The sequence below is a fragment of the Cryptotermes secundus genome, unplaced genomic scaffold (genome assembly GCF_002891405.2).
Source record: "Cryptotermes secundus unplaced genomic scaffold, Csec_1.0 scaffold593, whole genome shotgun sequence".
NCBI classification, from domain to species: Eukaryota; Metazoa; Arthropoda; class Insecta; order Blattodea; family Kalotermitidae; genus Cryptotermes; species Cryptotermes secundus.
Genome location: NW_019739960.1, coordinates 1,270,383 through 1,284,108, shown reverse-complemented (window position 1 = coordinate 1,284,108; position 13,726 = coordinate 1,270,383). Strand labels below are relative to the sequence as shown.

The 13,726-nt window shown below is 40.1% G+C and overlaps 1 protein-coding gene across 2 annotated transcripts in view; it reads right to left on the bottom strand.

The window, feature by feature from the left end:
* Window positions 1-13,726, bottom strand: part of LOC111872178 — a gene marked incomplete at its 5' end in the record, with an annotated part of 117,391 nt that overhangs the window by 77,600 nt on the left and 26,065 nt on the right. For both annotated transcript variants that reach the window (XM_023865787.2, XM_023865788.2), the window contains 3 exon segments: window positions 712-906; window positions 3,428-3,508; window positions 4,851-4,932. In XM_023865787.2, the coding sequence (XP_023721555.2) occupies window positions 712-906; window positions 3,428-3,508; window positions 4,851-4,932 (358 nt within the window).

Below are 13,726 nucleotides of genomic sequence, written 5' to 3'. Positions count from 1 at the left end.
TTTACCAGCTGTAAATAAATAGTTGACACTATTAAAGTTCCAACCCTCATATGTGTCGAGTTTTAATATTTTCTCTTCGCGCCATAGATGGTTTGTGCTGTGCTTAGCCTGTATACCCAATCTGGTGTTGGTACAAATGTCAATTGGGCCTAACAGAGTTGGCTTTGCCTGAAGATGGAGGTAGAATCCAGTCTCCAAGACGTATTTTAAATAAAAACAGAACAATGGATAATGTCCATAAATATAATATATGTATTAATGTACCATCGTCACAAACTTTTAGATCTTAGTAACTCCATGTGCCATTATATTTATAATTCTATGTTCACTACAAATTCAAAAGCACCCACCCAGTGTTTTCATTTGTTCAGTTTCATAGTTGTCTGTGTTCCTAGATATTTCAGTAGTGACTCCATGTTTCAGATGATGACCATGGTGTACCAAAACTCCCTTTATCATAAGATAAGATACAGGTCTCTGTTCACTAGAGGAAGATAAAGTGAAAAGCAACCACACATTGTTTTTATTCCTTTAGTTTCACAATTGCTTGTATTCCTAAATATTTAAGAATTAGCCTATGCTTCAGATAAATGACCATGGTAAATAGTAACTGCATTTATCATAATCCAAAAGCCATATGTTTCTACGTCAAATACGGGAAGCATATCATATGATATGCAACATCAAGTTCACTTCAGGTTTTGACATTACCATCATGAGGGTTACAACTGTTCAATGGTTCTAGAATTCTTCTGCCTCTCTTTGATGAAGTCTTTGGGATCCGGGGGGAGTGGTGTCCAGAAGATGGCGGAGGCCAAGTCTGATTGAGCTTCTCAAGCGCTACTCCCTCACTGCCTGGACTTGTAAGCATCGATGGTGACAGCCTATTCGGGAGTAGGGAGAAACCTGCAAACATTTGATTAAACATTTAAAACGAGTACGATTTTCTGGGTTGTAATGCTGTGTAGTTTGGAGAGAGACACGTTTCAGAGGAAAATACTGCCTCCATTTTCAGGGTCAAAGTGTAAGCCAAACAAGAAAGCAGGTGGTAAGCTGTGCAAGAGGACCATATTTTCATAGTCACTGCTGTGAGAACCCAAATTCCAATAAACATTTACAGTTAATGTGCATCTAGGGGCATTTCCAAAGGGTTTTTGCCCCTTGGATCTCGATGTCTAGTATAACTTGTAGTGTGTCAAAGTACAAAACAGGATGTGGTTGTGAGAGGGAGTGAGGAAACATGCCCCGAATGCATGTACACTTCAGACTGTGAAGTTCCTTGAAGCAAGTCAATGCAACCAAAGATGTAGCACAGTCACCAAGGCCCTCATTCATCTGAATCAATCACCGTGCAGTTGAACCGAAAAAATCGTATACCATAAGTATAATTTAAAATGTTATGTGAGCCATGTCTTCTGGATCTTAGATAGGATTGGATGGTATGGATCAGACTGATCTGGCTTAGGAAAGGGACAAATGGAGGGATCTTGTGAATATGGTAATAAACCTTCAGGTTCCATAAAATGTTGGAAAATTCTTGAGTAGCGGCATGAACTGGTGGCTTCCCAAGAAGGGCTCAGCTCCATGAAGTTAGTCAGTTTCAGTTGCAGAAGTTGATGTATAGCAAATTGGAAAGGAAAAGAAGAAATCACGGCCTGTCTCAAAATAATACAAGATTGACAGCTAAAACCTATACAAGATTTGAACTGGGTACCTCAAAAATATAAGTTTATTATTAGTGAATGAATCTGATCGGAATATTCTGAGGAGTTGTGTAGGGATGCAGAGTTTGGGGACATGATAATCTGTCCCAGTGAAGTCTACATGGCGAACTTGCAGAACTCAGTTCTTTCATAACCCATGCAGTTGTGTGAAGCATTCAGCACTGCACTACTGTCACATTTCTATTAGAATTACCCGCTGATGAGCAGATCCATAAAAATCCAGATGGGAAATTAATATAAAACACCAGAAATCTTTCTGGGACAAAAGGTTATTCTAAGTTTCTTGCAAAATTGAATATGTAAATAGAGGATAATTTAATCTGTGACAAATCAAAACCACAAATATTAAGTTTCTAGGTATTTATATTGATGAAACATTATCATGGAAGTCTCATATTGATAAATTAGTAATTAAAATGAGTGCAGCTTGCTATGCAATTAGAACTGTAAGAGGTCTCATGTCACAGGAAACCCTAAGGATGATCTACTTTGCCTATGTGCATACTATCATGGAATATGGGATAATTTTCTGGGGTAGCTCAGCAACTAGTATAAATGTTTTCAGAATGCAAAAGCGGATCATTAGAACTATTATGAATGTAAGAACTAGAGACTCATGTAGGGAACTATTCAAAAACCTAAAAATATTACCAATGTACTCACAGTATATATACTCTATAATTCTGTTTGTTGTAAATAATAGAGACCTATACAGTTCAAACTATGAGACCCACAATCTTAATACTAGACATACCACAAATTTGCACCTTCCCACATCACGCCTAACAATCTTTCAGAAAGGACCATATTATTTTGGTATTAAGGCTTATAACCACCTGCCATCCAGAATCAAGAGTATGAGTAATGATGTGAAACTATTTAAACTGAGGCTAAAAAGATTTTTTCTTTCAAATTCTTTTTATTCCTTAGAGGAATATTTTAACCACGTATGTAATTAAAATTGGTAATTGTACCCCTGATATGTTATAATTTTATATCATTACCTAAGTATTTTGTATCAATTATTGTTTTATAATTTTGATCATTTTATGCATTGTACATTAATATAAATCTTTTAACTGTCTTAATGACAAAAGTATGTATGTAGTTTTTGTATTTGCATATTTTAATCTATTAGCTTGGGACAAAATCCATATCCACTGGTCAGCTGTACCATAAGGATCAATGGAATGTATAAATGTAAATAATAAATAATAATCAAAACCACACCTAAAGTTGAATTCAGGTAGTCTGGGGCTCTGACATAAATCTTCACATGCCTTCTTCAAACAGTTATTATATTCACAATCTAACCAATACCAGTCTAACTTTAATGATTAAAGAGCTACATTATTACTACATCCTCTATGTTACATTGGTTTAACAATGCTTCCTCCCTCAACTTCTGAGACCCTGAAGCATCTGTACCATTGTGACTCAGTTAATCTGGTCCTCCCTAAAACTTGCCTTAAATTTAAATTAAAATGTATATAAATTTATGTAAATTATACTATAAACTGAACTTCTTTCCTTCCATCATATTTCAAACTAATAATAGCCAAGAACAATCATTTCTGTTATTAATTAATAATGAGATAGTTAATAAAACTGTTTAATTAGTGTCATTAATTTTGAACTTCACTATCAGTTATTTAAATTAAGATTCTGGAAACAACTGAAGTAAATGATTTACAGCTACTTACTTCCTTTCTCTACTGAGTCATTGTTTAAGTTACCAACATCTGGTGGTGACTGGAATTGCAGGTATAAAGGACGGAATGTGTCTGGAACAAAAAGAGTATGATATATAGAATGCCATTCAGCCAGGCATCTTGCTTTATAATTAGTCCTTATATTTGAAGATTATTATGCCTCTTCTTACAGTGACTTTTTCAGGTGGAAAAGTCAAGATGCTACACCCATCAAGTTCAGCCAGCACAGTTCAGTGCACAGAAATGTTGTCTAGAAAACTAACTCTGTTATCTTCACTGTTTGCATCCTGTCGTGTATCATGATTGATGGTATTTGGTCATTAACACAACAATAAATAAAAATAAACCAATCGAACTGCTCACATTGCTTTTATTTAATGGTTGTTACATGTTTCGGTTCACACATGGGACCATCTTCAGGCAGTCTCATTAAATATGTTTCAGGTTATTGAACTGACCTAATGTTGATAGATATTAATACTAATATTAATTTAAAATTATTTAAAATTCCCTTTTTGTTGAATGTAAAATTTTATGTTGTTTTTGTGTTTTTGTCCCACATTGTACATTGGCCTTTGCCCGGATTTTGCTGTTATACTGTAGTTAGAGAAGCAATTTGCGATAATACTAGTTTAATTTGTTCTCCCTTTAATTCTTGGGCATGTCATCATGATTTTGTAATTTTATTTAGGGTGTACTTTGTATTCTTTCTGTGTGGGCGTTCATGTTGTATCTGCTCCTGGTTTGTAATACTTGGATTTCCACAATAAGCATTAATCTGCAGAAACTTCATAATGAGAAGCTGTGATAGAAATCTATGCTTCAATTTGGTTTTCTATTTTCTGACAAGATTTCAAGATAAATGTAGTAATTCCACTTTGAATTCAGGGGTTAATATTGCTAAGAATTTATGTTGTGTCCTGCTTGTGTATAACTTGACAAAAAGCACACCCATTACACAAAACAGTTTCTACTAATATCCCCCCCCTTGCCACTACAGCCCCAGTGGGCCTAGGCCTACCTCCATGAACTCCATTCACTTCGGTTTTTCTAGCTCTTACACATACAGTAGGACTCCTTGGGCGAGTGATCAGCTCGTCGCAAGGCCTCTACCTGTACACAAACATAGAAAAACGCACACAAACATCCATTCCCTGAGTGGGATTCGAACCCCCGATCCCGGCTTCCGAGCGAGCGAAGACAGTGCACGCCTTAGACCGCTTGGCTACCGTGACCGGCTTCTACTAATATACCTTGCTGTTATTTTTGTTATGAATATCAACTGCACTGCATATTCCCCAACACTGTGTTAAAGCAGTTGAAAATCCATAACCCTAAACATTCTTTCACAAAGAAATTTCAGTCTGTCAAAATCCCCGAGTAATACTCGTACAGCAGTTGCTCCAGAACTTACCCCGTGAAGACAAAATGCCATTCTGACTAGTGTCCAAGTCAGTCGTCCATGACGACACGCCAACCCTAGGCCTCTGTTCATCCTGAAAAATGTGCAAATGTAAGTCACTGCATTTGATGAACCTATACTACACCTTCCTAGAGAAATGAAAAATGTACAGAGTTTGATTAAAAGCTTCAGTAACTTCCACTTAGATAGGTCTATTTGTATGGAACTATCGATTTTACTGGAAGCGGTAAGTTCTGTATAAACAATAATGCAAATTTCACCAGAAAACTGTCAGAAGTACATAATAATAACTAATTGAAAGTCTTCAAAAGACAGTTTCGTCTGCATTAAAAAATATACCATACATTGGTAAAACTTACAGAAAAGTAATATGATCTAGGCAGCCCTGTTAACACAAAGAAAACATTTTTCATAAAATTTTGCCTATAAAATCAAATTTCATTAAAAAAGGGCATAACCTCTTCTTTTCTTCAACTGGAAACCCAGCGTCACATTTCTCATTATATAATTTGGAATAGCAAGCTATCCAGTGTACACAGACTTAACAAAAATAGTTCATTGTTTATATGGGCTTAAATCTTTGGGTCCGTTGAGGCCATCTCCAGAGTCTTGATCATCATAAGTTATACAGTCATAAATATAAAGTAGGTTAAAACTGTTGAGTTTAAATTTTATGAACAGAAAGGTTTCTTGTTGGATGTTGTATCCTGAAGTCTAAGACGTACACATTGGCACTATACGTATCCAACAGGACATCCTGATATTCAACAAGCGACAACAGAAAAATTGTATCAATCAGAAGATATGAAGGACTTTTTACTGATAGTATTTTTAAAAATAGACAATTTCAGTGTACTCTATAATTTATGAATGCATAACTTAGCGATTTATACTAAGATCTACATCAGTTGTAAAACAAGTTCCTTTTACTGTTAAGTCTCTGAAGATTGCCCCCAAGGGCCGAAACATGTAAGGCCATATAAATACTGAAGTGTTTATATTAAACTGGGGCACGAAGTAGCGTTTTTCATTTTACCTAAACTTTCCAGCCATACTATGGTCCTGGGGTCGACTCAGCCTCTAACAGAAATGAGTACCAGGCATCTTCCTGGGGGTAAAGGGCAGCCGGTGCGTAAGGCTAACAACCTGACCACCATTATGAGTTCGGGCATTCAGGTAACCTTGAACGTCTGAGAGCATGCAGTGTTAGTATTGCTAATGGGAATGATTTATAATGTATGCCGATGTATGCCATTGAGGTGATCTCAGATGGCGTGACACATACTTACCAAGTTTCCTGACAATCAGTTTGGAATTCAAGTAATATTGTCACGATTTTAGGTTTAGGTTGGTGAATGGATTTATTGACCACGTTAACACGACTTGTAATTAAACTGTACTGATCACTTACATGGACTAGTGTCCTCAGTCTATTAGTCTCCACTAGCAGTTTCCTGGCAACGGATTTTAATAAAGGAACTATAACAGTCTCACTGAATTACACACTTCAAAAATCATACACAGTCTCCTTTTCACAGCTGCACTCTTGCAACTATTTCTCTTCTTCACAGCCCCCTGTACAGAACTCTTCTCAACTGACAACCCTCAACTCCTGTACAGAACTCTTCTTAACTGACAACCCTCAACTCTCTGGGTCCCAGGCTGGCAGTCATTTCATACCAACCTCCTCGTCTTCTCTTCACAGGCTGACTTCCAATTGACAACTGACAACTGAACTGATCAAGTCAAAGTCACATTCTGACTGACGGTCAGTCAGTCAGTCAGTCAGTGAGTCTTGGTGTCAAGCCCCAGATTATTACTATTTGACAGTTCCAATATTGTTTCTGTGAGGCGCCCACTCTGACGAGAAGACGGGTTTGTCTTTTGTACATGCTGCTGGCCCTTTCCAGAGCAGCGTTTTTCATGTCCGAGTCCCCTGGGACTCGCGACCATATTTTAGTTTTTCAGATTTGAGATATCCCTTTTCGTCGCCTCCTACAACTCGTAGGGTCACAGTGGAGGTATTCGACTCCGCCTCCACACTAGGGTGAACTGATCAACTTAATTGTCTTCAAGATAACTCCTCGGCGCGACCACATCAGAAACGCCGTTCTTGCACGCGTTCGTTTTCCCAGGAACGTGTTTACCGTGCCGATGCATAGAAGCGGGTTGCATAACCCCGTTATTCTAGTGTTGCGTGCGTGTATGTTACGGGCGTTACCTAGTAACGGCTACTTTTTACAAAATCACCGCTCAGCAACGGGTCTATACGCCACAATATTAAGGGTATTACCTCAACAATTTGAGAGGCTATAGTGTTGGTATTAGTGATGAGAGGGATTAATCATGTATGCCGTTGACATGGACTCGGGTGACAAAAGACATATCTCATATATATATACACCATACAAACCATGTTTTATTAAGATTGGCACGGGCGTTAATGCGACATTAAGGTTTATCTCAGAAAATGGGGAGGCTTCAATATTGGTATCACTGATGGGAGGAATTTATGATCTACGCCGTTGAGATGACTTCATAGAACATGATATGCTTACCAAGTTCCATGAAGACTGGTACAGGCGTTCAACTGTTATTAAAATTTTTCCTCGGCAATGTGAAAAGCTGTAAAGTTGGTATTGCTGATGGAGAGTATCTATGATGTATTCCATTGAAATTGGCGCAGGTGGCATGATATACATAAGAAGTTCCATGACGATCGGTTCAAGCATTTAAGTATCATTACGGTTTGTAACACAATTCATGAGGCTGTAATGTTGGTGTTACTGCCCGAAGGGATTTCTGAAGTACGCCGTTGAGATGGGTTCATGTGACGTGATAAAATTTCATGAAGACTGGTACAGGCGTTCAAGCAATATTAATGTTTTGCCTCAGAAATCTGAGAGGCTGTATTGTTGGTATTGCTGATGTGAGGGATTTATGAATCGTGCCGTTGAGATGGGCTCGGCTGCCACGATATACATACCAAGGTCCATAAAGACTGGTTCAAGTATTCTCAAGTTGTTAGAGGGGATATACATACAGACACACAGAGAGCAAGGTGATTTCATAAGTCTACTTTTATTTTCTTAGATAAGGAAAGTAAGCTAAAATGGGCCAGTGTAAAAGACAGTTGTATAAAATGAAACGAAAGGATAAACGAAGAAAAAATAAAACATATAAATTTTGTCACCGACTTTTCTTTTTAATATAGCAACCCAGAAGAAAACTGAATGCAGTTTGACACAAGATATTGCAGACGATACTAGTCGAAAGAGTCGAAACACAGCTCAGAATAAAGAACCGTCCTCTTCCGTAACGACAGGTAGTGGCTCTCCATGCTCGGTGGTAAAGGCAAAGAGAATACTAGACAAACTGGAAGTATGATTGGTGAAGGCTTTGGTGATCCCTTATGAAAAGAATCCTCATTGTCTTATTCCTTCTTTCAGGGAATTCAGCTTTGATTAAATTCTTTTAATGCAGAGCAGGCATTTGAATTTCAAGTGGTGGTTCTTAACTCAATATAAGTGATACAAAATCGATCTCAATTCCTTTGCTACTCCACCTCTGCATCCCCATAACTCGCAGTGTTACAGCGGTAACACGCCTTGTCGTGGAGTATCATTTATGTTCACCAACAAGCTGCAATGAAAAAGAGGCCAGTAATCAGCATTTCACTACTCCCAGTCATGCAGGATATGCGACGCCATCAGCGAATAACCGAAATACAGACGTATGGCAATCAGCTTACCCATTTAGTTCAACATTATCATGTGACATAGGCCGCGCCATAGCTCAAGCGGTTAGTAGCTGGCTTCCCACCGCGGCGGCCCGGGTTCAATCCCGGATCTGGTCAAGTGGGATTTGTGGTGGGTAAAGTGGCGCTGGGGCAGGTTTTCTCTCAGTACTTCGGTTTCCCCTGCCAACCTTCATTCCACCAATTGCTCCACAATCACCCTCATCTATCATCTGGGGCTGGTACAATAGGCCAGAAGTGACCGCAGTACCCCTCTAGCATTGAACTGATCAGGTGATATTAAAGCAAGCAGTCATTTCTCCTTCAATTGAAAAAAATTTTAATGTGGATTTTGTACACCTTTGTAATATATTAATAAGAATTACTATATTTAACTGAGAGTTTTAATGGTACTCATCATTTGTTTTCGATTATTATAAATATACAGAGCGTAACAAAATGTCAAGAAATTATTGAAACAGCAAACTGCTGGGATAGTTGTGATATACGCTTGCGTACAACTATGTTACACGGGACCTCTCCTTCCGCTCCAGTGACTGGCCATCGAAACAGATTTCCTTCTTCTGACCGACAATTTTCCTGTATAGACAAGTGCGACGAGTGTTCTGGGACCATGTGTAATGAATTGTTCACGAAGTGACTGCGTCTCTCCTATATTCCTACTCTTAAAACTTATCCCGGATTTCTCCCTCCCCCCAAATATGATCACCCTTTCAAAAACTGCCCCTCATCCGTTTATTTACGTATTCTATCGCCAATTAATCGGACAATCATCATTTCTCTTAGTCATAATTACATCGCTTATCTGATTAAACACTAAGCCATAACACGTACGGAGGAGTGCGTTTATTCGTGACCTCGGCAGTTGTTGGAGGTGAGTGGCCAGCTCCACGCCCCGGCCGCTCCACCCATGGGAAAAAAAAACCAGGGTAGTCAGGGGCGAAGAGGCTGGGTGAGCCTCAGAACCGGTCTGGACGAGCTGGAGAGGAGAAAAAGCCTGCCCCTACCGGAACTTGAACTCCGACCCCTCGGCCGTCCAGCCCGTAGCCAGTCGCTATACCGACGGCGCTGTCCCTACTCCGACCAATATATTAACTCATCAATGTACTCACGCACTCGTTCTTCACTCAGTAAGTGGTTAATTTCTCGCTCACTCAGTAATTCGCTCAGAAATGGATACCAATTTCCGCTGGTTCACTCCCGGCGTTCGGTTCCCTGTATCACGGACTACTCTTTCCGTTCGGCTCATTCTTGTACACCGAAGGTGGGAGCAGCCGGTTATTATCAATTATATGACGTCAGATCCAGAATATCGTAACCGATATATTGGCCGCTGAGAGACTGAAATGTCACTTTTCCATTTATTCACTCGGTAAAACTTGAGACCGAATATTCTTCTAAATAATACACACAAATTCAGTCCGTACCACAGGAAACATGTTACGTCTCCATTACAAAGCTCTACCGGTTAATGCTATTCAGCGAAACAATCGCTGTTTATTGTAAAAACGATATTAGACACACAGACAGACAGACTGCAGAGTTTCAGTATGTAAAAGCAAGTGGTACGGTCACGGTAGCCGAGCGGTCTAAGGCATGTACTGTCTTAGCTCGCCTGGAAACCGGGATCGTGGGTTCGAATCCCACTCAGGGCATGGATGTTTAGTTTGTGTGTGTGCCTTTTTCTGTGTTTGTGTACAGGTAGAGGCCTTGCGACGAGCTGATCACCCGCCCAAGGAGTCCTACCGAATGTGTAAGATCTAGAAAAACCGAAGTGAACGGAGAAGTTCATGGAGGTAGGCCTAGGCCCACTGGGGCTGTACTGCCAAAGGGGGGGGGAGAGCAAGTGGTACATACGTATAATAAGCGCTAGATGTTAAAAGGGTAACTGAGTGTCACCCGACAAATTACTCATTATTTAACCTACAAAATAATTAGTAACTCATTAACACATTAATTCACCTCATATTCATTCATTCAATCATTCACTCACTCAGCCCTTCATAGACCACTGTAGGTCGCGGTGCAAGGGCCGAGAAGGCCCACCCCTTATACATACATACATATATTCATTCATTCATTCATTCACTTCACTCCTTTGTGACTCAATTCTTCGCTCATGAATTGACATGTAACTTGCTAAATCGCCCTGTAATTAAGTCAGTAACTAACAAGTAATTAATTAATTCAGTCACTAATTCATAACACAGTCATCCATGAATTCACTCAAAATCTCACCAATGAACTTAACATCTCAGTCATGTGGCAGCCATTCCTAACTTAGTCACACAAGCGTTAACTATATAAGACCACGCGGTATATTGTTAAACTTCAGTATTAACCGTTCGGAGCACGAATTTGCTCAGGCAAAAGGCAGTTCCTACTTCAAGGAATCATAATTCAATATACTAACCAGCTGATTAACATAATTTAGGGAAGTCTTTGCTCTGAAACTCACAACAAGTAAACTTATCCCTGCGCTTAATTAACTAAACACCACTCCATAAAGACGTATGGAGGAATGGAGGTATACTTCCAACATTCTGATCCTCGGCATTAGATGGATGTGAGTGGTCAACTTCACGCTCCTTCCGCTTTACTCCCGGGGAAATATCCTCCGGTTCCCATTGTGTAGGAGGCTGGGTGGGCCCCAGAACCCGTCCGGATCTTACGGCGAAGAGAAAAACCTCTTGTTCCCGCTGGGAATCCAGCCTCGACTCGTCGGTCGTTCAGCTCTTCGTCGCTATGCCGACTGAGCTATACTGGCTCTTACGTGTATTTTGGAACACGTAAGAAACATAAACACACTGCGAGCAAAGTGTTTAGCCTTTTTAATTTTACAGCAGTTGGCACAAGCAGTAACCATGGCGCTTTTTAAGTGAACACCCGCAGTTCAAGTAACTTACCCGGATGGTGGCGTATATGAACGGACGATAACCTACAATGCGGCACAGAAGCATATCTGTTGCAGTTTGGACTACAAGACGCACATCCTGCTTCTTAACAGCGACAAAGTTCGGTGATCAATATCACTATGAACGACACAAGCCGTAATAAGAAAAAATTACTTGTTCAAGGTTCCGCACGAAATATTATAAATCGGAATACAATTGGTGAATACAGTAAATCAACATAATCTCAAAACCACCCACCAGACCGAGACACTTCTTCTTACAAACGCATATTTTCGACACAAATTCTTCGATTTTGACATGTTATATACATAGGAAATACGAAATAAAATCTGAACCCTTGGTACGTTCCCCAACGCCGAACCAACCAGCGATTTCCTGTCCCCACTTGACGCTTCTTCACGACTGGAAACGTTACTCCACCACAAGCGACAGACGGCACTTATCTAAAGACGTTCTAAGTCAAATTGATCAGATCTTGGTGCGGTACCGTTGCAATGTGCCTTGCGCAAGGCAGTCATTACTGCTAGGTATATATAGATTGCCCCTTCCACTCCTGAAGTCTTCAGATCGATACCTTGTGCTGTCCCGTACCGATCACCTTCCCCATGACCTTCACTCTTTCTCAAGGTCGAAGCATAAAACAGAAATACGTCATATGCAAAAGAGAAACATAGCATGAACACTAGCGCTTAATAGCCACTGCAGTGTTTCAAAAATTTATTTATTTATGGTTTATTCTATGATGCTGTCAGTAGTTGGGATTATGGTAGCATGTTTCATGAACAATGAATTCGGAAGAATGAACGGACATGTTGGTGTAGCAGTATGGCTCTGGACTTGTGGTGGGAAGGTGACCGGTTTTTTTCCTGACCGAGACAACGGCTATTCTGGCTGAATTTTCTCAATGTTTTTCCTCAGTACTTCCAGGATACTGTCAGGAGAGTACATCGGCTAGGCCATCACCGATTCCTTTCATTTTTTTCAATTCTTTATTCACTGATCATTGCACCATTCGAAGCTGTGGGCAGAGACACTAATAATGTTGTTAAATGAACCCAGGAAAGAAGAGATGGGGACAGAGCGGCCGGAACTGAATCTGAGGTACCCTCGTGGCATTTTGCTTATAGGGACTAGGGAAAACCACAAAACTCCAGATTCACAATACCGCTTTTCGGCCCAAGATCTGAACCTGGAGTGCTAAAACAGTGGACCGCGAAGGTCGGCAGTCCAATGTTTCAAACAGTGGAGATATCAGACGCCATTTCATCTGCAACATCCGACATGAATCCATGGGCCTTCATACATCCGAACAAAAATGGAGATAAACAGCTGAGGGCAATGAGCCTGAAACGTCACGAAGAGATCATAATCTTAAAAGCAGTGGTTATTTTTGCTATTACTCTAAAGAGTATTTCTGAATGGTCACTGCTTGATTTGAGAAACGAAGGAGTCCAAAAGTAAAATCAATTTCAGTTCACCTTAAAGCAGTGTTGGCGGAATCGAAAACTAGAGAGAATACGGAAAGTGGTTCATTCTGATGAAATCAAGAAAAGTGTGCAACTTTGAGGCTAGGAATACGTAGTCTACAGAACGCTGGTGGATAATGGGCCGTTTGGAGTCTGTCATATTGATTAGTGTTGTGTGTGTCCAAATACTTAAAAACTGAAATATTCTCAAATTATTTATTATACAGAGGCCTATACTATTATTATGTGGCCCGTGTGACAGCTTAGGCTGTATGGCGCTGGCTTCTTACGGAGAAGCGTCGGGTTCGATGCTGGGGGACTTCAAGGGAAATTCGTGGAGGAAGAACTGACACTGGAGCAGGGTTTTCTCCGACTTTCTTCCGTCTCACACGATAATCTACATTCCACCGTTGTCTGTAACCGCTCCTGATCAGACAGCGCATTATCACATCCTCGGGCTTTTAGAGCTTGGGGCTTCATCTGTGACATGGCAAGTAGCTGGTTGTATGGTAAGGAGGGTCCTTATATTGTATCGTGTAGATCCGTCTTCTTGTCACTTCTATCCGCCCCTCTATCTTTCCTTCGATAACTTCTTTTAGAAGGCAGTTTCTGCGTAAAACATGACCAATACAATTAGCCTTCCATTTTCTTATTTTGTGTAGGATATTCCTCTGCTCACTGACTCTAATTAACACTTCTTCATTTCTCACATAATCGGTCCAACTGATC